Below are 24274 nucleotides of genomic sequence, written 5' to 3' on the forward strand. Positions count from 1 at the left end.
ATAAATCCAAATACCGTTTTGTTTTTTTTTTTCAGAGACAGCCTTTGTTCCCCCTTTAATCCCAGATTTATTCAGTTGATTTACTGACATTTGGTAGTACCTTGGCTTTGATCATAGTTGGTGCGAGTAAACATCACACCTGAGCTAGAATCCGACTGGCCCTTCCTCTAAAATACACTCCTTAACGCTATCCAGGAAACTAGTTGTATTATAAAAGAATATTTAATGGAAGATGACAAAACTACATATTAAGATCATCTAAGAAAAAAAAAAAAGTCAAGGTTATTTTGAATTGGTCTTAAGAATGGTTACGAGCACCTGGATGGCTCAGTCGGGTAAGTGTCTGACTTCAGCTCAGGTCATGATCTCATGGTTCATGAGTTCGAGCCCCATCTCAGGCTCTGTGCTGACAGTCCAGAGCCTGGAGCCTGATGCAGATTCTGTCTCCCTCTCTCTCTGCCCTTCCCCCACTCATTCTCTCTCCCTCCCCACCCCCCCCCCAAATAAATAAAACATTAAAAAATTATTTAAAAAAGAATGGTTAGACAGCTTCAGTCTTAAAAAATAGTTTTTGAAGATGTTATTGCTCAGCAAACTATTGGTTCATGATCTCTGATGGAAAGAACCTCTTGGAAAGCATCATCAGCCTTACTGGGTGGTTATGTCTTTCTATAGGACCTTGAATTAACCAAAGCTCAGTGTGACTAAGGACGTGGTCAGCACACCGTCTCAGTATGTGATCACACTGCACACCCTGGTACATGTCCCCGGATGTTCTCAGCCAACAGTACCCTTTCACTAGGGGGTCAGAAACCTGAGTCACCCTGGACTTCTCTCCCATGTGAGGGGAGCCCTGGGCCCATCAGCTGGGATGAAAACAGTTTGCTTGCTTGGCAGGGTCCATCGGGTTAGATAACAGAGTCTCCTGTTTATTCATCCTCTCTCTCAAGGTAAGAAATAACACTTGTCGGGGCGCCTGGGTGGCTCAGTCGGTTGAGCATCCGACTGCGGCTCAGGTCATGATCTCACAGCTCATGGGTTCGGGCCCCACATCGGGCTCTGTGCTGACAGCTCGGAGCCTGGCGCCTGCTTCGGATTCTGTGCCTCCCTCTCTCTCTGTCCCTAACCCACTCACATTCTGTCTCTGTCTCTCTCAAAAATAAAGAAACATTAAAAAAAAAAAATTAAAAAAAAAAAAAAAAGGAAGTAGTAACACTGGTCATTATAGGCTATGCCCAGTGTTGGGGATCAGGCTTAAGAAAGAAGACTCATTGATTTTCCTGAGGAATGTCCTTTCAGGCTAACAATTAAAACGTGACCAGGAAAAAAAAATAGTGAAACTGATGTTAGAAGGTTCCACATAATGACTAAATGTGCAATATAAACTCGGCTTTAAGAGGAAAATGTGATGCATTACAAGATTCATAATGTTCACTAATTATGCACATTACTATGAAAGCGACAAGCCCAAAACTAAAAATCCACGTTACTGGGCTCCCAAGATGCTCCCAAGAAACACCGAGTAAGGCAGGTGAGGAGGCACACCTGACGCTCAGACGGACTCACAAGCCACCACATGAATTCGATGAGAAAGTAAAAGGTAGAATAAAAAAATGCTGAAATTTCTTTTTCTCCTTCCTATGAGAACACAAGAGTGATTTCTCTTTAAGGAGCTGGTTTGTATTTTCTACAAACGGGCTAGTGCAGAGAGCCCGTGCAGGGCTGGCTTTGTACCCGGAGTTTCTGCAGGGGTCCCCGAGATGCTTCTTGTGAGGCCGGACTGGGCCGCAATGGTGACATGTAACAGCAGCTCGGCTCGGTTCATCAAACTCTTGACTAACGTCTTCGTTTTAGCCAGTGGGTGCGACGGTTTCTGAGTAAGAGAATTCACTTCTTGTAGGAACTTCTCCCTGGAAGGAAAGGCTAATGTGCATTTAGTCGTTCTCAGCTTCACCGAAACCCAAGTTTCGTAATTATAAGGATACGAGAAGATAGGGGGAGACCAAGCCAAAGAAAGCTGAGAAACATCGCTCCCCTTCCCTATCAAAAAGGAGCAGCCTTGTCAACAGACCAGTGTCAGCTCCCTTTGCCCAGTTTCAGATGCACCTATGCTGACTTCTGAAGGCTAAGCTAAAAATTTCCATGTTTATAAACTGAGTTCCAACTCAAATATTCAGTGAATGCATCAGATTTTTAAAAAGTATCTCCTAAGAGTATACGTCATCACAGTGTAAGCATCACAGTAGTAAATTAGCTTTGTGTAGTTATTAACATCACTAACCTCAGTGATAGGACCATGTTTTCAAGATCATTTCCATCAAAGGAGACTTCCTTCATTGAACACAGAAGTTCTAGTTCTTTCATTTTGTTCTAAAGAAGGAAAAATCAAGAAAAGATGGTAGGCAGGATCTGCAAAAACTGAGTTTTACCGTTCATGTTAAAAGGAACAGAGAATTTCAGGGGGGGGGAAAACCCACCACCTCTGGTCCATATTTGTACGCCAGAGCACATTTGTAAGTAATTATTTGATATTTTAATGATTACAGATGGCATTGACTACTTTCCGGGGACTTCTCCAGTACCTATAACCGCCTTTTGTTTTTGAAGGCTTAGAAGCAAAATTTGACAACGCTGGTAACTTCCTGATAAAACTATTAATCAGTTAAGAACAGCCTAATGAATAATTTATTATTTGTATCATTGATATGTTGATCTAATCAATCTTATTTAATCTCTGTCAAGAATGGATACATTTTGGTGTGTGCGACATCTTAACAAGAATCATTATTTGGTCTCTACACATACATGATATATACCTTTGCACTGTAAATACCAAAGCCCCAGTGATCAAGCCTATAACTTGCTCACCTCATTAAAATGGTAATCATAGAAGAAGGGCATGTTGTTCTCCAGCTTCCCCTGCATGGCGTCATCAACCTCACTTTGCCATTTCTGTTCCAATTCTGCAACACTCTAATAGGTACATTTAAAAAATAAAACAATGCGAGAATAGGTACAAAACAAAAACCAGTGCTATCTGCAAATTTGGAAATCTTAGTCCTAATGTTTCAAAACTTCAGGTCACTTTTTTTTTTTAACGTTTATTTATTTTTGGGACAGAGAGAGAGCATGAACGGGGGAGGGGTAGAGAGAGAGGGAGACACAGAATCAGAAACAGGCTCCAGGCTCTGAGCCATCAGCCCAGAGCCTGACGCGGGGCTCGAACTCACCGGACCGCGAGATCGTGACCTGAGCTGAAGTCGGACGCTTAACCAACTGCGCCACCCAGGCGCCCCCCCCCCTTTTTTTTTTTTTTAAAGTAGGCTTTATGCCCAGCATGGAGCCCAATGTGGGGCCTCAACTCACAGCCCTGAGATCAAGACCTGAGAGGGAGAATAAGAATCAGGTGCTTAACCAACGGAGCCACCCACATGCCCCTCAGGTCCCTTTTAGAACTTCATTACAGGGGCACCTGGGTGGCTCAGTCACTTAAGCGTCTGACTTTGGCTCCAGTCACAATCTCATGGCTCCTGAGCTCAAGCTCTGTGTCAGGTTCCGTGTTGACAGCTCCAAGCCTGCTTTGGATTCTCTCTCTCTCTCTCTCAAAAATAAACAAACATTAAGAACAATTTTTTTAAAAACTTCATTACATTTCCAGGAAAGAAATTATTTCCAACAGTTGTAGGAGAAATCTAAGTGCTTTCGCCTTCACTTACCTGCAGCTGTCTCTCCATGGCATTGAGTTTCTTGAAGGTCTCTCCCATAATTTTACACAGTAAGTCATATTCCTCAGCATGTTCTTCTTGATACTGGAAATTTATTAGGGACTGCAGTGCATCGACCAAATTCAAGTGCTTAATAACACAGGAGACCACCATTTCCTCCATCACATCGGGCTGAATTACTTCTCTGTGATTACGAAGGAAATGAGTCAAGTATATGCCATGCTCTCAAATTACCAATCCCATATTCAATCGGTTGGAGGGTGTAGGCTTTGATTTAAATATATTAAATACATTAAACCACACCTTCTTTATTACAATAAAGAGGCACGACATTATGACGGCTTTCATATCAAGTTGGCAGTAATTTACTGTTTAACTGACAAAACTGACTTCAGCTGATAAAATGAAAGTCAAAATTAAAGAGACTTCATTTTCTATAATTTGTATATTTTGTGTTGGAATCGTATTAAAGCTCGAATAGGTCTAAGGATTAAAAAAAAAAAAAAGATCTTTAGCACCATTTATGCACCATTACAGCTTGTGATATTTGGATGCTGGGCTGAAAATGAATGGTACTTCTGTCTCTCTCTTTTTAAATTTCAACTATTCTTAAAATTTTTCTCCCTGAAATGGGCAATCGTGTCTCAGAAGACAGGGCAGAGGCCACCAGACTTGAAGCAAGAATACTACAAAGACGTTTGCAACTGCACAACTTCATGTTCTACATCAAAGACCCCTCACCATCTCTCTGGACTAAGGAAACCCAAGTTGAGGACAAGGAGTAGACGGTCAAACCACCATGGAAAAACCTAGAACTTGTCAAACCTTCTCATGCCTCAGAATCTTATGGAAAACTGGTCAAAACATCGATTACTGGGCCCCATCCTCAGAGGTTCTGATCCACTAGGTATGAGATGGGGCCCCAGAACTAATAAGCGCTCAGACAGTGTTAGCTGGAGGCCCACACCTTGAGACCTGAGGACCTGGAATACCACCTGGGGGTACTCCCCAGAGTATCTGGTTAGCATTCATAAGTAAATGCACAATTAAAGGCTCACTTGCTAGACTATAAAAAATTTACCCCCCCCCCACCTTCCATTGTCTAAACAGTTTTTTTTTTTTTTCCAATGGGAAAAGCAGAGCACCGTTTAGCAACATACTTTATACTTGGTCTGAATTGAGGTCTAGCACGCCCAGAAATTTCCCTGAGCTTTATCATGATTCCTGGAGGCAGCCTGATCCGGGGCAGGTCAAAGTAGTTTCCAACAGGAGGCACAAGGACGTCAGAGGGGTAGGTGAATTCTCTGTCTTCTTCAATGGTCAGTGGCAGTGGAGATGGGCTTGGAGTAAGGGCAGGTGAGATCACGCCATTGGCCTCCACCTGCCACTGGCACCTGAACAGACAGAAAAGAGGATCTTCACTCCTCTTCCATCTGAAAAGAGCTACTTAAAGTTTGCAGATATACCAAACATCTGAAGGATCACATTATATGTTAGGTATTCATCAAGCCTTCCCCAGAAGCTAAGGAAAATGAGCATTATATGAAATCACATCTTTGGGAATTTACCTTCTCCCCAACATTTTATTATGAAAACTTTTAAGTATATATAGCAAAGTTGAAAGCATTCCAAGGTTAACACCCATATACCCGCCGCCTAGATTCTAGAATAAACATTTTGATATGTTTGCTTTATCACTCATCTACTCATCCTTTAGGGGATCCTTTAATTTAATTATGCACTATTTGGGTTGGAGAAAAGCTTCTGCAGTTCAAGGCTGTAATTTCAAATTTAGTAAAGTAAGGGCCAAAAGGCACTTGTCGTCTTCTTTCTTAACGACAGTGACACCCTCGGGATTGTCAGGCAATATGCACAATGAGCTGGGAAACGGACTCAAAGTAGTTTGCCATACGAAGTTCTTCCGCCTTTGTGAGCAAAACTAGCCCTATCGGAGCCTTTTACCTTTGTAAAAGTTTGGACCGCAATAGTTCCTGACAGGCTTCTTCTTCTTTGGTGATTTCTGGTCCATTGTACAGGATTCTCAACATGGAGCAGGCTAACACGGACAGACCTAGAGCCAGGTCTACCAGAAAGGGCAGGCCTCCGGACACATCCTCCGACGACTCCTGCAACGCAGACAGGGGCAGACCACACTGGTCAGCGTGCACGGTGGAGCACTTCGACCCGTGTGCACCGCGCTGCACGGGTCCCCAACCACAGGGGCTCACAGAGCAGCGTCGAGTATTATGGCTATGGGACACAGGCACAGCACCCAACACCATGAGCAGAAAGATGGTGGCACAGAGTGAAGGCTGAACACAATTCTGGAGAGAGAAGAGCTGGTAAGACTCCATATTAGAGAGAGCACAAATCACATGCAAGATTCTTTGGGTCGATTCCTCTCTGCTGTGCCTATCCAGGTATAAATCACTACTTCGTTGGGTCACTTCCATCCTGTGCTCGAACCAAGACGTTGTCAATTCTCATACTGAGTTCATTCAACAAATATCTGAGTACCTACTGTGTACCAGTCATTGTTCTAGGCCCTTGCAATACAGCAGAGAACAAAGATTCCTGCCCTCACGGAGCTTCCATTCTAGCAGGTACTTCCGCTCTAGAGTGTGTTAGCTTGGTGAAACTTAAGCAATCTCCAAGTCCAAAGTAGGTTTTACAAATCAAGCAACTCAAGGGGCTAGTAGAGCTCCTACCACTCTCTCATTTTTTTTCCGGCTGGGACAAGAATTCACATAGATTCACGGGGAGGGAAGTAACTATCTGGCACTAAAAGGAGTAGACTGAACCTGCATACAGGGTTTCAGTGGACCATATACAGAGTATAACATACCCAATTAAGCAGAGACGGAGCCTTTGAGAATAGAATGAAAATCTGATCCTACCACTCTAAAAACCCGGAATCCCAATGCTTACTTCTGTTAGGTGTTCGGGTCTTCCTCACCTATGGAAAGATGCTAGAGGCAGATTACCTCTCCAGGCTTTGAAGATGGAGCCCCTAGCAGTGGGTTCTTTCTGTGCCGCTAAACGGATTTTAGGTCACAGCTAGTTTCAGTCCACAAAACTACTACTTATGAAAGTAGTCTACTACTGCCAAATGGAAGAGATGGATGAAACAGTAGCTCATATTTTGCCCGGTCTCCGGGCAAATATGACGTCTGTAAGCAAGGCACACAGGAGAAAGTACATTATGCCCACAGCGGTGGTTAGGTTCCAGTACCTGAGCGCGAACTGTGCAAGCAAAGCCCCACATAGCTTTATCGGGAGTGTTGTGTTCACGGCCACTTCTCATTTCAAAGGAGAAGGTGACTGTATCTCCTTCCACCTTAAAATTTAAGGGGGGGAAAATACACTTTAAAAAAAAAAGACACATGATTTTAAAGAGAGCAATGAATTTCAGAGATTTACTTTCAAAAGGGCCACAGCAATAATTCACTCCTTTTCTCAATCGCATGTTTGACTCAAACTCCATCCCCTCTCTCCTCTGGACACCAGCCTTCCGGGGGGTCTCTCCTGACCAGGTAGTCTGGGGACGAGGCATCTGGGAAACGGGCCACGATCACCCAATAGCAGGATCGGAGTATAGATTAAATCTTGACCATAATTTCAATCGATTCCTCCGACTTCTATTCTTTCTGCCCTCCCCCCTCCCCACCACCTCACTTGTGCCGGGAAGGCAGGCAAACGGCCTGGATCTTGAAGAACAGAGTGCTGCGAGACCTTGCTCTGTATTGCGGAACCAACACCACGAGTAATGAACAAAACATAGGAAATGAGAGAACGATTAAAAGTGTCGTGCCGATGCAGATTTGGATGCATCCAAACTACACCCCCTGGACATAACTTGCTCTCTACCGCTGAATTAAAGAGGGTAGGTAACGCACACGAGATACAAGCTTCCAGAACAGACTTTGGAGAGGTTTTCAGGTTTTAGTGGGCATTTCAGTTCATATGCATAGCCTAGGTAGATCTGTTGTAGTTCCAGGGCCCAGATTACAAAGCATGACTGGAATCTCATCCATCTGAGAAGGATCATTACTGTTGCTCCAAAGGCCCAAATTCATTCGAAAACACGGATTCCACACTTTTAACCTAGGGTGCCCATCACGGGAGAGTGCAGACAAGCAAGCTGAAAGAACTAGCAGGCCTTCATCTAATGGACAGGGAAGGAAATGCCGTGGGCACCTCAGTCCCTGGAGTAACCTGGGGAATGGATGCCAGTTCTGGAGCCGACAGGGGTCTGACAATGCCCTACAAGGCGGGTCATTCTGAATGAGGCAGTGAGTTCACAGACCTGGCAAGATGGCTCCAGCTCAACAAAAGCACCCACAGACCTTTTTTTTTTTTTTTTCCCCCTGGAATTAGAGTTAATACTCGGGCCTGGAAGGAACGGGAGTTCAGTTTTCTTTTCGAGGAAGTGAATCTGACTGGATACCATACCTTCACCAAGTCTTTGGGCCAGCCAGTTCCTAAGACACTACGGCTGCCATATCCCAGTGTGTTGCCTCCATACTCAGCAACCTTCCTACTGTTTGTGTTAGGCCCCGCATATATCACCAACTTCAAAACAGAAAATATACTGTTAGACTGTAAAAGAAAAACAAAAACAACATCTACAAATAAAAAGGCTGCAAAAAAATGTTTGTTTAAAAATACATTCATAACCAGGCACTGATGTCATTACAGGAAGAATATTCCCTGATTTTTTAAGGTATAACTGATACTAGTTTGGATGCAACAGGTATTACCACAATTTAACTGCCTGGGGACCTCACATTAACATAGGTCTACTCAGCTATTACACATATTGTTAAGTAGTTATTGTAATGCTAAGTAATGACGTATAACTCATTAATAACTGGTACAGTTTGCCCCCTGAAGTCTTCCCCCAAATTAATAAAGTGAGCAAATACAGATGGAAAGACGGTGATATCTAACACAACAAAATAAAGGCAAAAAAACAAAAAACAACACAAAACCCAAAAACTCAATGAATGAGGATTTTTAAAAACGCAACAAATTGAAAATAAGCCATACATCCTTTGAATGTTGCTTAATGGGGTAAAAAGAAAATGACATAAATTTAGGCCAGAAAAGGTGCTGCTGCTTCTTGGGTCAGTTTTCATGGATCAGTACTTTTCCACAATAAAGGTTATTCATGTATATGCAATTAACCAACTTTCTAATACACAGGAGAGATATTTAGAGGTCCCTTGGCATTCAAATACTTCCGCGGGAAGAATGAAGCTCTGGTTTCCGTAAACTCCAACTCCTGTCTTCTCATGTGCACTCTGACCACCTCTGACTGCACAGGAGAGCTCGGTTTGGATCTAGAGGCTACATTTTTAGCCCCTGACACTTATCATGTTGTGCTTTCTTACCCTTTTGGACCTTTTGCTGATACCAACCAGGGACCACTGGAAAAGTAAATGTTCCTTTTATCTGTGTAGGAAGCCTCCCTGTGCCTCCACATTTAACGCTAAACGTCTACCGCAGGTGTTGGTTAGCGTAGGTCAGAGGATGCAAATCACTGGTTTTAAAGGAGAAACAAAATGACACCGACTGATATGGCAACCTCTCCATTTCTATTTTCAATAGTCCTATCAGCTGAATCTAGGAAATGGGGGTAGCTGATGTCAGGAGCCATGAAGTGGGGCAGGCCGATGGCAAGACGTTTCTTTTTTGAAAGGCCCATGAAAGACCATTTTCTAAATTCTCCTGCTTCTAGCTAACCTGAGTTTTGGAGACAAATCTTAAGCCCCTCCCGACACCTGACAGTTTTCACTATCCTAAAAGATAAGGGGGAAGGGGACCCTATCATTTGCTCAGTGATGGGTTTCACCACCTCAGAATACATACAGTTAAGAAGTCCTTTATTATTTAACCTAAAAATCTCCCCTGGAAGGATTTAAGACCTTTCACCCTAACACTCTACAGAGGAGCTAACAATCTACATACAACTACATAAAAATAGTCCTGCGTATGTACAAAGCTAGTAGATAATCCTGCAGTTGTTCTTTTAGGAGGTTACACGTCACAGTCACATTCCTCTTTCCTCAGAAGTTCAACATGATGGTTTGCAACACAACAACATAAACAGAAGAAAACACTTCAACCCCTCAAATGTTTCCTTCCACTTAAAATTATCAAGCCACTACACATCAAAAACTACTCTTCCTCAAAATCTATGTGGGCCCTGAGGTACTGACAACAAAGAACAAATAATAAAAAGAAAACAGATCCTAGCACATCTGAAACTCTTCTAAAAGGCCATCTTCTCCCAAAGAATACGTGAGAAGCCCCAGAATGGGGCAGTACGATCTTTCTAGACGAATGCAAATCACCTGTCCACAGGAATTCCGAGCACCGGAGGAAGGCAGTAGGTAAGCAATAAGCAAAGGAAAACTTCCTTTGACTCTCAGATCTAAACTCTGAAAAGCTTACGAAAGTGCACTTTCAACATGTTGTGAAAACGCTGTTCTTCGAACACAGACATGCTGGTTATTTCCCCAACCACTACCCTTCAAGGCGTATCTTAAAGTTTTCCAAAGAGACATCTGCAGACAGAAATAAGTCGGGAATGGTGACCAGAAGCAAAGAAAAATAAGAAGCATCTAAGAAACCAGCCTATTGGCGGTGGAACCAATACTAAGCCAGTCTTGCTTACTTTGTCATAGTCATACTGTGAAGAACATCTACTATCAAATCTAAGGTACAAGCAGCGAGCTCCTGGGATGTGGACAGTTTCTTTAAATTTATAGTTGTCTCTGACAGGGTGGACGGTTTCCACGGTCTTTCCAGCAGCCCACGGAGCAGGAATCTTTAAACCAGTGAGAAAGCCTGGCTCTTCCTTCTCTTCCAGCATCCTAAAACCAGACACAGAGAAAGTGACTTAGCTTAGCAGCGGGGAGAGGAAAAAGAAGAGGTACACATGGTAAAATACAAAAGGTTAAGAAATGTCGCTTTCCTTTTCCACATCATGCAGTCTGACAACCTCAGAGCTTTTAAATGCTAGGTATCAGTGGCGATCAGAAGCACTGTAAAAGCTCCTATGTTTAAGGCTCTTTTGTTGTTGTCGCTAGAGAAGATACTTGCATTTCCCCCCTCTCTTTTCAAGGAGGAGAGCCCAGGAGAGGACCTCACCAACTCTCGAGTTACTAAAAACAAAAACAAAACAAACAAACAAAAAAAAGATGCTATAAAGGACCCTTAAGATTGGTCACTTTCCAAATCCCACAGGATTAGTATCCTATCAAGGTTCCTTTTGTTGATATCTAAATGTCAATTGTTGAAAACTCCATGAGTCTACCTGACTTTTTACTTTAATTTTTGCTAAAGAAGAATGCCTTCAAAGTCCTCTTGTCTACTATAATTAAACCCTCGAGGGCTTTGCAGCCCAAGACTGTGGTATACAAACTCCTAAGACCTATAATACTTGGCTTTTGTGAAATTAACACTCTTCTTTCAGCTCTGCACTAGCAATGTGGTGGCCACGGAGTCAAGTGTGGCCAGGTAGACAGAATCTGAACTGAAAACAATTTAAGATTCAGTTTCTTGATCACATGAGCGACACCACAAGTCATCATGAACAGCGTGTGGCTATGGCTGATGATCCTGGACAGCATGGGGGCAAAGTTGCGTCACTACGCAAAGCTGCATTGGATACCACGCTCTTCTAGAGAAACCTGCAAAGCCGCCCCTTTCTGATTGGCATTGTTGAAGACTGCTCTGATAGATGTAACTGACACGTAATCAACTGCCCATATTTAAAGTGTACAACTTGGTAAGTTTGGACATAGGTATATACTAGTGAAGTTGCCTTCCTTCGCTTGGTAATCCAGGCAATCATTTTTTGCTTTCTATCACTAGAAATGAGTTTACATCTTCTATAGTTTCCTATCTAGGGAATCATATAGCATGTTCTTTTTGAGGGGATCTGGCTTCTTTTGCGCAGCATAAGGATTCTGAAAGTCGTTCCTATTGTCGCATGTATCAACCATTCATTCATTTTTATTGCTGGGTAGGATTCCGTCGTAGGAATGTTCTAATACTCTGCAACTCATTTACCCCTTCCCCCGTTGATAGACATTAGGGTTGTTTCTTATGTTGGGCTCCTCCAAGTAAGGCTGTTATGAACCTTCATATACAAGTCTTTGTAAGAAGCTATGCTTTCCTTTTTCTTGTGTAAATACCTAGAGGTGGAATAGCTAGGTCATGTGGCAGGTATACACTTAACTTTTTAAGAAACTGTCAACCTATTTGCCAAAGTCATAGTATTTTACATCGCCATCGTTGGTATAGGAGAGCCTGTCAATCTTTAATCTCTTGATCTGTGGGGAATTTATTCTCACCTGATCCTATAAATCTATAAAGCAATTCTAGAATTATCTGGAAAACGTGACCCTAAAGTCTCTTTTCCCAGTTACAGAATCCTTGCTAGAATTCAGTGTCGTAAAAGGAGAACGAGGCTTTCACCAGAAGAAAACAAGGCAGGGGTTCCAGCAAGGAAGCAGCATCTTTCACCTCTGATCGGGGAACAGCCTGCCCTTCTGGTCTGATGCACCACATGGGGAACAGCCCACCTCGGCAAAAACTGGACACTGGGTTTTAAGCAGCAAAGCCGTCTGAAACACAAAACCATCATCATGTCTTAAAGTGCTTACTGTCAGTTATCTGGATGGTACTACAGCCAAATTTAGAATTCTCACTTAAGTCATCTTTTTACAATCCTAGTCTGTCCTCCTTCACGAAGAAATGCTTTGCAACTTAGACCACTTAACATCATTTTATTTAATGCTGTCATGGCACATATCCTTTCTATCAGTCACCGATAGCCCGCAAGGCCTCAGGAGGCTGAATACAATGGTAGGCTCTCAGTAGCATTGCAGATTAGCATTTTCACAGCTGACCAGCGATCAACACTTGCTAGAAGATCGCAGTAAGTAATTTAGTCAAACAAAACGTTTCCCCTTAATATTTCGGTTTCTTTTTTACTATGTTTTCCTTCATTCCACTATTATTTCCCTTGACTTCTGAAGGACATGGCCATGTTTACTCTGCCTTCAGTAAATGCACACAGCCGCAACGTGAGAGGTGGGCGGGCCGAAGAGCAGCTCACTTTGGCACCCCAGGGACCGTACCTGACTGGTATAGAGTACCAACTGGACCAGCTGAGGCATCAGGGCATCGGCCATGGTCAGAGTCTGTAAATTTGGATGCATCAGGGAAGTCAGTAACACTGGAAGAAGGTGACCAAGCATAGTAGCCTTAGTAACTTGTTCCAAGCCTTTTAACCTACAAAAAGTTCAAGAAAACAATGGCTTAAGCAATTCCTAATCACGTGAAGAAGCAACCGTCCTCTTTATCTGACAAATTCTCTTAAACTGCATTTCCTTGAACTGCTTAAGCACTTCTGGCTACAGCAGTTCGGTCCACAAATCTCCCACCTTCTACCACTGAGGGAGAGGGAGAGACCAGAAACCAAGTAAGAGATGTCACTGTCAACCCGAGTTGACACGGCACGTATCATAGCACCTCGGAAGCACTTTATCAGTGGGTTCTAACATGCAGACGGCTACTCTAGGTAGTTACCACAGGCAGAGTTCCCTTGGCACTGGAACTTTAGATCGCTGTGCTGTATGCAGTCTCCGACAGAGAGAAAGTAACTAGCTACAACACAGATTTTTCTTTTGTCTTTAAAATCACATCCCCCCATTTTACTGAGACAGAACAGTGTATAAATTTAAGGTATATAACAATTATTTGATAGATGTATATATTGTAAAATGATTACCTAAAATCACATTCTTGATATCCCAATCCTCTGCCAGAAGAATTAAGGTATGTGACTCACCCAAAGAAAGACGTGGGTTATAGAAATTCTCTGAGGCTACTTAGGGTACTGGGGTTGGAACAAGAAACAGACCTCCCATCTCCCAGGCTCTCAGACTATCTCTCCTCCCTGGCAGGCAGGGGGCAGGTGGGGGGTGGGGAGGCCAAATCTGTACCACAAGCCCCAGCGATGGGCCCCATAGGACTTAACAAGCCCTTGTGCAATGCCGATCTGGGTTATACTGCCCCCAGTTCCAATGTGGCCCCCTACTCTCTGGGAATGGGCAGGAAACAAGGGACATGGGGACAGACAGGGTTACCAGAGGAAAAATTACACTGCGGGGTTGTTTTGGATCAGCATCTCTAACATTAAAATCATTATCACACACAGATGCAATGGCAAACCATTAGCAGAAATTTTCATGGGGAGGGCTAAGAAAGAGCTTTATTACTGGGAGAGAGAAGATTACCCTCTACAGAGGTCACTCCTATACTTGAAGAAGTAAAATTACAGTAAAATTTTAAGACATTATGTCAGCGTCATCTTTCGCATGGCAGTTAATCCTCTGTGTCACTAAGTCACCTGCCTGTCTAAAGTACTTATCACGAGGACACCAAGTGCATGTGCTGCTGAGCTAGATGATGGAAGGAAAGGCCAGTTTGGGGGCGATGATGGTGGCAGACCCGAATGTCGGCGGGGAGGCTGTGCACCAGAGCCTCGCCGCCCCCTCAGACTCTGGCTGGCGGCCCAGTCTCACCTAAAAGCACCATTAAAGAATTCGATTGCACTTGGCATTGACAACAGTTGCCGTTTCAACCTAGTCTCACAAAAATCCCTCTATATTAAATGAACATTTGATGTTCTGTTCTAAGAGATTTTGCTTTCATAAGCAATTCTGCTTCCTGAAGGGCAGCAGGCCACAGCTCACGACCCATTTCCTCACCTCTGCTCACGGTCAGCTAGGTCACTATTTATGAGGGCAGTTGTGACCTGCTGTAGCATTTCCAACACTTCATCACATCCAGTCAGGATTTGGGTGGCAAGAGCCAAAATACTGACCTTTAGCTCCTAGGTAGAAAATACCACAATATTATTTTTTAGGCTTTGGGATGAACATACACTCACAACGACAACACGAAACGATGTATTTAATGATGCATTTCCAAACGAAATAATGAGGTGGCCAGAATCAGCCCAAAGCAGGAAGTTCCGCTAGGATGGCAAGTAGCAATTTGATTTGGGAGGCTAAGGTCTGGAGTGCTGACAGAAATACGCAGTATTTCACGGGGAGCACACCGAGTCCCTGGGAGAAAAGGCATTTCTCCCATCCCCTCCAGCACAAGAGAGCTCCCGGTGGCCAGCCCAGAAACTGTCCAGGTGGAAGATTGCCTTGGGTGGTATGAGGGCAGCTAAAGAGAAAAACAGAACAGTAAAAGGCGCATGTAGAGGCGGTGAATAAAATGAGACAAAAACACAACATTCTGAAACAGTACAAGTGACCTTTTTACTTAATGTTGTAAACCATCACACTTGAAAACAGGCAAGTTAAAAATTCAATTGAAGTAGCAGGCAGTTACAGGCTATCGAACATTAAAATTAACTATTAGAGAGTTCATGGGCATACAAATCCTAAATCGTGTGTTAAAAAGCACTCGTTAAAATCACACAAGTGTTTAAGCTTACAATTATTTTCTGTTAAGAAAAAATACAACCAACCTAACCTTCTAGGTGAAATCTGGGTTTTTAATTTTTCCCAGAGATACTGGATAACTCTGCCTCTTCTGCCTTTACCAAGAGTATTTCTCTCCGTGGACTAATTAAAGAATTTACAGAATTTAGCCTTTCAAATAGAAAACACTTGCTTCCATTGTTGGGACTTTTCTGGGGCCTTCTTTGCAATGATTAAGATGTTTTTATCATGAAGAGAAAAGGAATTCTGAACTGACAGGCTAAACCATGGTTTAAGTCCCACGGATCCCATCAGCTGCCATGTGCTGACGGCGCCCCCTGTGGCCGCACAGTGCATGCGGTTAGCATGCCTCCTCTGAGCCTCACAGAACCTTGCAAGGGAGACTTAGTGTCCTTTTTCACTGAGAAACTAAGGCAAGAGAAGTTAATCAACAGTATCAGCAATTTAAATGATTAATTCCTGCATTTTTGCCTATTTAAAAACTGATTTTAAAGTGAGATCAACTCAAGAATTAACAAGTGTATGGGTTTTAGAGTATCAGTGCATAAAGCAGTAAGAAAAGGGCGAAGCATAATGGCTTTTATCTCTATCGCTTCCTCGGTAAATTTCTCAGTGTGTTTCAGTCAACACTTTAGAGAAGAACCAAGTTCTTATTGATTTCTCTAATTCTCTCACAAAGAAGAAATTCTAAACAACAATGCAAGCAACAGCCTCCAGCATCTGTCAAAATTATAACCACCACTGCTATAAAAAAAAAATCTTTGGATTGCTATAAATTGCCATGTGGGAACAAATTATTGAGTTTACATAGAAGCTAACTTAAAAATAATTACAGAGAATGAAATGAACCGTAGGTTTAGAAATTATTCAATATAAAGGTTGTGAGAAAATTACCACCTTTTTAAGTTATTTGAATGGAGAGAATGTAATAAACCAGCCACAAAGTCAAAATTATTTCAAATGTTAGATTATTTTATCTCTATATACATAGATTTCAGATGTGTATGAGATCACTTGTAAGCGCAATACTTTATAGTCCTTTAAAAAAGGATGAAATAAACAAGGCACAAGAAGAGTGACAGAAGAGTGACATGAGCACATGGAGACACGTTATGAGAGTGTCACAAATATGGTAACCACTGTGCAAGGACATAAGAACCTATGAGATGAGTGACCTAATATTACCTCTCACAACAATATAGCCACATGGTGAAATGTGACATCGTAATACACAGAGTTAGCCAGCTGAGCTGCACTTTACACACTGGGTAGAAAGCATCGTTAGAAGAAAGCTTGGTGTTTACCTGTACCTTCAATGTCTCTCCCTGCAAGGAGCTGTCACTGTCCTCGTTCTCATCGGGTTTAATCAAAATAGTGTTACTGAGAAGGTGGTTCTGAACTGCCATCAGATAGCGCAGGCAGGAGGATGCAGCCTTTAATACAAATAAGGGCATTTAAATGATCTACACCTTACAGCAAAAAGGCTTCATGTAATCCTCATGTTTATAAGGGTTGGACAAGGGAAGCAGAAGAGAAAGTACAGAAAACAGACCAGGTTAGTTTCTCAGGTGACTTATTTCCACATGACTTTTGATATGTCATTTGACACATTTACCTTTCTGCCTTCTGCTGCCTAATTCGCACTAGTCACTCAGATACTTACTTGAATTTCTCCCACCCTCTCCCCCTCTCATGAATTTCCACTAGAAGAGAGTCCACCAGAACCTTGAAAGAATCTCTAGGTTCTTTCTAGTCTCTGGGGGAACGGTGACGTTTTAGAAAACGATACCACATTAACAATTAACAGGGAGGACAATCCTCACTATGTAAACAAAACGAAAACATCCAAATTCAGTCAAACAATTCACTGCATCAAGACATTTAAAAGCAAGAGGAATAAAATCTTAGAGAAAGCGATCCAAGTGGGTTTGTTTGGTTCTGTCTTTCCAGGACAAACACAGTCACCCACTGACTCCGTCAATTAAGACTGCCTTGGAGAGTGCATTACATCAGTGTGTATACACACATACACGCGCGCGCACACACACACACACACACACACACCTCAATACAGTAACATGAAAACAGGGACACTTGATACCATTTGGCTTCATTAAACACATTTTTACTTACAGGCACAGTCGAAAGGAGTTTTTGAAAATCCTCTTTAGAGACAGTTTGGCACTTGGTGATTAAGATACAGGATTCCCGTACAACAATCTTCAGAATGTAGTGTAAAAGTTCATCATTTAGTCTTTAAAATGCAGGAAAAATGTAACAATAAGATACGTATGGTTTAATAATAAAAGGATAAACTTTACACAATTGGAATGAGATGACAAACAGGAGATACAAAATTCACTGGCTCTGTAAGTATATCATCTTCCTCAGCAACAATGCTAACAACTAGGTGTACTATCTAAATCCAACTTAAGAAACAAAATGGTAACCAAGGACGTAGTCTGAGTACTTTTGTAAACGGCAAAGAAAACCAACACCTTCCTCCCCTTCCCAGCTCTCACCCACACCCTCACCCTGGCCCTCTCCCATAGCCCACTGAGTTGGGTGGCACCCTTCACCAAGATGTTTAAATAAGTTCCATCCATTCTTTCCACTGAGTACTTTGCTGAGAAAACTGAAAAATGCTATCATCGCCTTTTAGGGCAAGTGTGGGATATATGATCTTTTGACTGATCTGTGATTTCAACTTAACATGCTAATTATCATATTAGATATTATAGGAGACTTACGTTGCTCAAACGCATTTAATGTAAATTAGTTACTGAGAAAAACACAAAGAGAAGGCTATCAGTCAACAGCGTGACTGGGGTCACCTGTAATGCTCATCCTCCTCGCTGCCAAATCGGTTGTTTTGAAGCTGTTCAGCTAAATTGGTTAAGATCACATCCCGCAGCTGGGAGAGGCCGCTGTTTCTCTCTCCTGACACAGAACAGAGCTCCGTGAACGACCCTGGTGATTACACTTAGGAAACTGAGGCTATTAAAACAAGTTTTCAAATGAGCACACTGTTGACGATGTGGGGGCGCCAGGCACACGTACTCTCACAAAGAGCAGCAGCAAAAACAACCTCACAACCAAGCACTTCTTTCAACCAGCACATCCTTATCTAGCTGTAGTTTGCCTCTTCATATGTCACACAGTGGGATTTCTAATTCCTTAAATGCACGCTGCTTATAAACACAGAGTGTCTCTGACAGGGTGAGCTTTGCTGTAGTTGTTCGATCTAACTTTAAAAGTTGGGTTTTAATGTATGGAGGAAACAAACGGACTTGGCAACCCCTAAGAAGTCATTATCTGTAATGCACATTAAACCTCTACTATCAGGCACCTTCTGCTAAGCGGCATGGATAGAAAAAGGTTGATAAAGTTTGAAGATACACAGAACAGGGTTTCTCCTCTCAATCTAGTTGAAGCACTGGTGTACGTGCAGATACATTAAAAAAAATTAACACGGGGCGCCTGGGTGGCTCAGTCGATTAAGCATCCAACTTTGGCTCAGGTCACGATCTCACAATTTGTGGGTTCGAGTCCCGCATCAGGCTCTGTGCTGACAGCTCAGAGCCTGGAGCCTGCTTCAGATTCTGGGTCTCGCTCTCTCTGCCCCCCGCCCCCGTTCGCATTCTGTCTCTCTCTCAAAAGTGAACTTTGAAAAACAAATACTAACAAATACTAACAAACAAGAAAGGTCTATTATCATAATAATCCAGTTGGTTCCTCGCGGACAAAAAAAGGGATGGCTGTTCCAGAAGAAGTCAGGGATAATTCTCACCTTCCGTTAAGACCAGCTTAAGTAAGTTATTGATTTCGGTTTCACCTGGGTACAAGATATTTAAGCCAGAGCTGAAATGACAGAAAAGTCAAAAAGCTTCTCAACAAATATTCTAGAAAATCCAAACTCTAGATATTTTAATTTGCACTTATATTAAAGATGCCAGTGATTACATGAAACTCTGAGGGAAGTTTCATGACTAACAAAGTGGCTGAACCTAAATTCAACATCATGATACAGTCCATTCACCTCCCTGATCAGCAACCAACAGGCTCCCTCTCCTCCTGCGAGTTTCCAGAATGAGAACTTGTCTGAGGCTGGATATGGAACTGGTAAGAGAGAACTGAGCTGTAAAAAAGTCAGTGTAGCCGGGCCAGGTAGATATTCGCAGACTGTGCCCAAAAGCACATTTGGGAAGTGGCATTTCTAAATCTCAGCTTTTCCAAATGGGCAAGAGGAGCATCACAAGTGGTGCCAGAATTTTTTTTTTTTCTGTGAGGTTTCCACACAATAAAGTGAACATTTTTCAAGTGTACAATATGACAAGTTTTGACATATGGGTATACCCATGAAGCCATCACCATAGTCAGAACACAGCCATCACCTCCAGAAGTTTCCTCATGACACTAGATTTAAATTAGAAACAGGGGCATCTGACTTCAGCTCAGGTCATGATCTCGTGGTTTGTGAGTTCAGGCCCCGCGTCAGGCTCTGTGCTGACAGCTCAGAGCCTGGAGCCCACTTTGGATTCTGTGTCTCCCTCTCTCTCTCTGCCCCACTCAAGCATGCGCGCGTATGCTCGCTCTCAAAAATAAACATACGTTAAAAAAAAAAAAAAAACAAAACTTAAAAATAAATAAATTAGAAAAGATACCCAAAGCATAATCAACTATGGAAGGAAAAAAATCCCCTCCCTCTCTGCTCACCCCTGTCACACAGTTCTTGCAGACCAAGCATTCAGTTGTCCCTTGGTCACTAAATTATACTTGGTCACATTAAAACTATATTCCTGGATAACAGTTCATTGCACTCGGAAAACAATATTAAATATTAAACAATATTATTAAATAATAACAAACAGAAAATGGCCCATATATTCTGCCCTCTTCTCTAACAAGATGTTAGGTTTTAAGCAGAATTTAAAAGGTACTTTGCATTTTACTAAGCTCTCACAAACTCTCATAGTAGGTGTTATTTTTATGCCCATTTTATAGCTAAGGAAAAGGAAACCTCAAACCGAGCTAGTAAGTGGCAGAGCAAGGACTAGAACCCAGGTCTGCCGGCTGCCCAAAGCCTGGCTTCTTAGTCACTTTGTGACACTCTCTCCACACATGACAGGAACCTTCACTTGCAAACCATCAAAATACCCAATTAAAGAGCTAAAAATTTTTTTTCTTTCTTTTAAAATCCGAAAGGTAAGATGAGGACACATAGTTATGTGGCTTGGGGCCTCTGGGAGTGGGGCCACAAGACCTCTCTGGCCAAATCATCCCCTGTGCACGAGGCCCTGACTATGGGATGAGGTCAGAGGCTTCCAGGCCACCAGCCAGTAGAGTACAGAGGGTATAGGGTGGCACAGGAGACGCATTTTGCAGAAAGCATGAAGAAAATCATCTGATTACCTGATGGCAAGACAGACTTCCTTCTGAATTTCAGGGCAAATTTGATCTTTTGGTGCCATCAACAACTGCCAAAGCAGCAATCCAGACCGTCGAATGATGTCTCGGTTTCTTTCAGTTTGTGGGCTGAAGAAAAATTTAAATACCACCTACGGAAACATAAGGGGTGTATCTAAAAATGCTTATTCTACTAAGGATAAAATTATCCCTATGAAAAAAAGCACATAGTAGATATTCTTATGAACAGACATCCAGGTGGATTTTTAACCACACTCTTCTATTGTGTAATAGTGTAATTATAGTAAATATTTTACATCTATTAATTGCAGTGAGCTACATATAGCCATACTCCATTAACTGCAGTGCAACGAATATGATTATCATTCCTAATTACAGGATTAGAGTGTGGTTATGATGCAAGACGGGAATGTTATTAAATTTCTCTTTTGGTGGCAATTAGCTGGCTGAAAACAAGTTTTGTGTTTCTTTTTCTCTAGTATCTTATGTTGAAACGGTGCATTTACCTGAAAGACAACGAGAATACAGCGTATGATACAAGTATCTCCGTTAACCATGGCCTTCTCCATAATGTCACAAATACTGCTAAGATGGTGGGCTTCGATTGGATGCTGCTTGCCCAAGACACTTGTGATTGGAAGATTGGGGTTGGTGGCAAGAAGATTGAGTTGGTGTATGCACATCGCACCCACATGGTGCAGTAACTGGTTTATAACCTCATTCGTGGTTATAGCCTCTTCTAGAAAATGAAAAAGAAACTCAGTGAGGAAAGGCATCTCCATGGGTGGCCTCCAAGGAGCAGAACTCTGACTTACAAAAGGAACACACATACTAGGACAGAGGATCTTGGCTCCCATCTCTTCTACTACCTCTGGAGAATCCTTTTCCCTGCCACAGAGTGCTGGGGTGAAAATGAAAGTGCTAGGAAATCCCCATTTTTTTAAAAAAAATTAACGTTTATTTATTGTTAAAAGACAAGAGACAGAGCATGGGAAGGGCAGAGAGAGGGGTAGACACAGAATTTGAAGCAGGCTCCAGGCTCCGAGCGGTCAGCACAGAGCCCGACGCAGAACTCGAGCTCACAAACTGTGAGATCATGGCCTGAGCCGAAGTCAGACGCTTAACTGACTGAGCCACCCAGGCGCCCCTAGGAAATCCCCATTTTTAAAGGGCAGAAGTGACTAACCACTTAGAGAGCCCTTTCTATATGCCGGACAACAGGCTAAATGTTTTACATGCATTACCTTACAATACCGTTATAAAACTTAGACTATTTTAGCCCTGTTTTGTAGAGGAGTCAATCAAGGTCAGAGAGGTTAAGTAACTCGCCCTGGGTCACACAGATACTAAGTGTAGAGCTGGGATTTGCATTCAGGTCATTTCCGCTCAGAGGCCATGCTGCAACCAATCTAGTAAAATCTACCTTCTATGACTTCTCTGTGATGGAACACCACCCCCACCGCATCCCCACTCCCAGGTCCACAAACATCTCCTCCCATGGTACCTCAACATTTTTATCTCAGTCACCACAACCTAGAGAGCCATCAGTTCAACTGTGAGCATTCACAAGCATCCTCTTACATAATAATAAACAGCCCATGGACGGTCACAGCCATTCAGGAAATGGATGTGAAAGTAATCTAAACAGGCAGAGTGAAAAACAGAACAAAACAAAAAAAACCAACCCTGCTTTTCCCCCTTAAAGCAGCTGAAATTAATTGCCTACCAGGAACAGGAAAGCAGCAATCTGGGAGAGGCAGGCCTGGGTAGGGGGACCTTGGAGTCGCTAAAGGATGGTGGGCACTGGGGACTATGAGGAAGGACTCAAGGAAAACCAAAGAGAAGGTAAACTTGGCCAAAACTAAACTTTTCAATTGTATATTAACTGGAGGGCCAGTTCTCTTTTATGTCTTTGAGTCCCTTTGCTTTTAGGACAATAGAATTCGGGTTAATACTACTCGTCCTCACCAAAGACTTTCAGAAAGCCAGCCTCTGGGACCTACCCAAATAAATAAGGTCTTTGATTTTTACGCTGAGTTAGATGGGAAGCCGGTGGAGGAGTCTGAGCAGAGGAGGGACAGACCTGACTCCTGACACTGAGACTGGTTGCCGGGCGGAAAGGAGCCTACAGGGGCGGAGGGCAACCGTGGAAGAAGCAGGAAGACCAGTGAGCGGGCCACTATGAGAATCTGGCAAAGTAAAACCAATGCCTAGGCAAGAGGTAGTGTAGCCCGGGTAGTGCAAAATGGTTGGATTTGGGATACCTCTTGAAGGTAGGACCGGACAGGATTTGCTGATGTCCATTTGGATATGAGGTGTCAAAAAAAAGTCTTAGATGACCCTAAATTTGTGGGCTCAGCGTATGAAGCCACAGTGATCCCTCTACTAGCACACGGGGGATTCAGCAGGTATAGATCTGGAGAAGGGGAAAGCCAGTAAGTCTGTTTTTGACAAGCTGAAGATATCGATCAGATATGCAAGTGGAGGTGAATATATAGTCTAGAGAGAAATCTCCAAGCAAGAGGCTTGGAGAGAATCATTAGGGAGGCACTGATATATAGTTGACTTTTTTCTTCTTTTTGCTGTTTCTTTATCCCCCAATAGCTTTATCCAGATACAATTTACATACCATAAAATTCTCCCATTTTAAGTGCATAATTCAATGATTTTTAGTAAATTTACACACATACCGGAAGCAGGAACATAAGTAGAAAAATTACTACTGACTATGAAAATTAATTCTAAGGAAATAGTATGATCAACTTTACGCCAACAGTAAGAAAACTTAGGGGCACCTGGGGGGCTCAGTCAGTTAAGCATCTTTGGCTCAGGTCATGATCTCACAGTTTGTGGGTTCGAGCTCCGCATCGGGCTCTATGCTGCCAGCTCGGAACCTGGAGTCTGCTTCAGATTCTGTCTCTCTCCCTCTCTCTATGCCCCTCCACCACTCATGCTCTGTCTCTCAAAAATAAAAACATTTAAAAAAAAATCAAACCTAGGGGCACCTGGGTGGCTCAGTTGGTTGAGCATCCAACTTCGGCTCAGGTCTGATCTCACTGTTTCTGAGTTCAAGCCCCACATCGGGTTCTGTGCTGACAACTCAAGCCTGGAGCCCGCCTCAGATTCTGTGTCTCCCTCTCTCTTTGACCATCCCCCACTCACAATCTGTCTCTCTCTCTCTCTCTCAAAAATAAACATTTAAAAAAAAATTTAAACCTAGATGAAATGCACAAATTCTAGAAAGACACAAATTACCAAAACTATCTCAAGAATAAAAACTCTGATTAGATAACTGCAGAGCCTCAAAGTATCACCTTCCTCAAAGTATTAATTACTGTGGTAATTAACATAATTAACATATGTCCACAAATTCTGATTTTTTTTTTAATGTTTATTTATTTGGGGAGAAAGCGGGCCCAAGTCGGGGAGGGGCAGGCAGAGATGCAGAGACAGAATCCCAAGCAGGCTCCTTGCAGAGCCCCACTTGGGTCTTGAACTCATCAACTGTGAGATCATGACCTGAACTGAAACCAAGAGTCAGACAACCAACCAACCGAGCCACGCAGGTGCCCATCTTTGATGCTTTTC

The 24274-nt window shown here is 42.7% G+C and overlaps 1 protein-coding gene across 10 annotated transcripts in view; it reads right to left on the reverse strand.

Annotated features, from left to right (window-relative positions):
- HECTD4 (HECT domain E3 ubiquitin protein ligase 4) overlaps nucleotides 1-24274 on the reverse strand; it is a 189407-nt gene that overhangs the window by 68796 nt on the left and 96337 nt on the right. For 6 of the 10 annotated variants that reach the window (XM_027043888.2, XM_053206224.1, XM_053206223.1 and 3 more), the window contains 18 exons: nucleotides 21193-21425; nucleotides 20672-20817; nucleotides 19050-19120; nucleotides 18094-18199; nucleotides 17393-17513; nucleotides 16564-16692; nucleotides 14513-14637; nucleotides 12878-13031; nucleotides 12261-12361; nucleotides 10405-10603; nucleotides 8178-8324; nucleotides 6958-7062; nucleotides 5688-5851; nucleotides 4886-5119; nucleotides 3717-3909; nucleotides 2869-2973; nucleotides 2282-2370; nucleotides 1735-1910 (listed from right to left, as the gene is read on the reverse strand). In XM_027043888.2, the coding sequence (XP_026899689.1) occupies nucleotides 1735-1910; nucleotides 2282-2370; nucleotides 2869-2973; nucleotides 3717-3909; nucleotides 4886-5119; nucleotides 5688-5851; nucleotides 6958-7062; nucleotides 8178-8324; nucleotides 10405-10603; nucleotides 12261-12361; nucleotides 12878-13031; nucleotides 14513-14637; nucleotides 16564-16692; nucleotides 17393-17513; nucleotides 18094-18199; nucleotides 19050-19120; nucleotides 20672-20817; nucleotides 21193-21425 (2598 nt within the window). The remainder of the gene's footprint in view (nucleotides 1-1734; nucleotides 1911-2281; nucleotides 2371-2868; nucleotides 2974-3716; nucleotides 3910-4885; nucleotides 5120-5687; nucleotides 5852-6957; nucleotides 7063-8177; nucleotides 8325-10404; nucleotides 10604-12260; nucleotides 12362-12877; nucleotides 13032-14512; nucleotides 14638-16563; nucleotides 16693-17392; nucleotides 17514-18093; nucleotides 18200-19049; nucleotides 19121-20671; nucleotides 20818-21192; nucleotides 21426-24274) is intronic. The other 4 variants (XM_027043891.2, XM_053206226.1, XM_027043892.2 and 1 more) reach the window with 3 other exon arrangements.

Source organism: Acinonyx jubatus, chromosome D3 (assembly GCF_027475565.1).
Source record: "Acinonyx jubatus isolate Ajub_Pintada_27869175 chromosome D3, VMU_Ajub_asm_v1.0, whole genome shotgun sequence".
Taxonomy (NCBI): Eukaryota; Metazoa; Chordata; class Mammalia; order Carnivora; family Felidae; genus Acinonyx; species Acinonyx jubatus.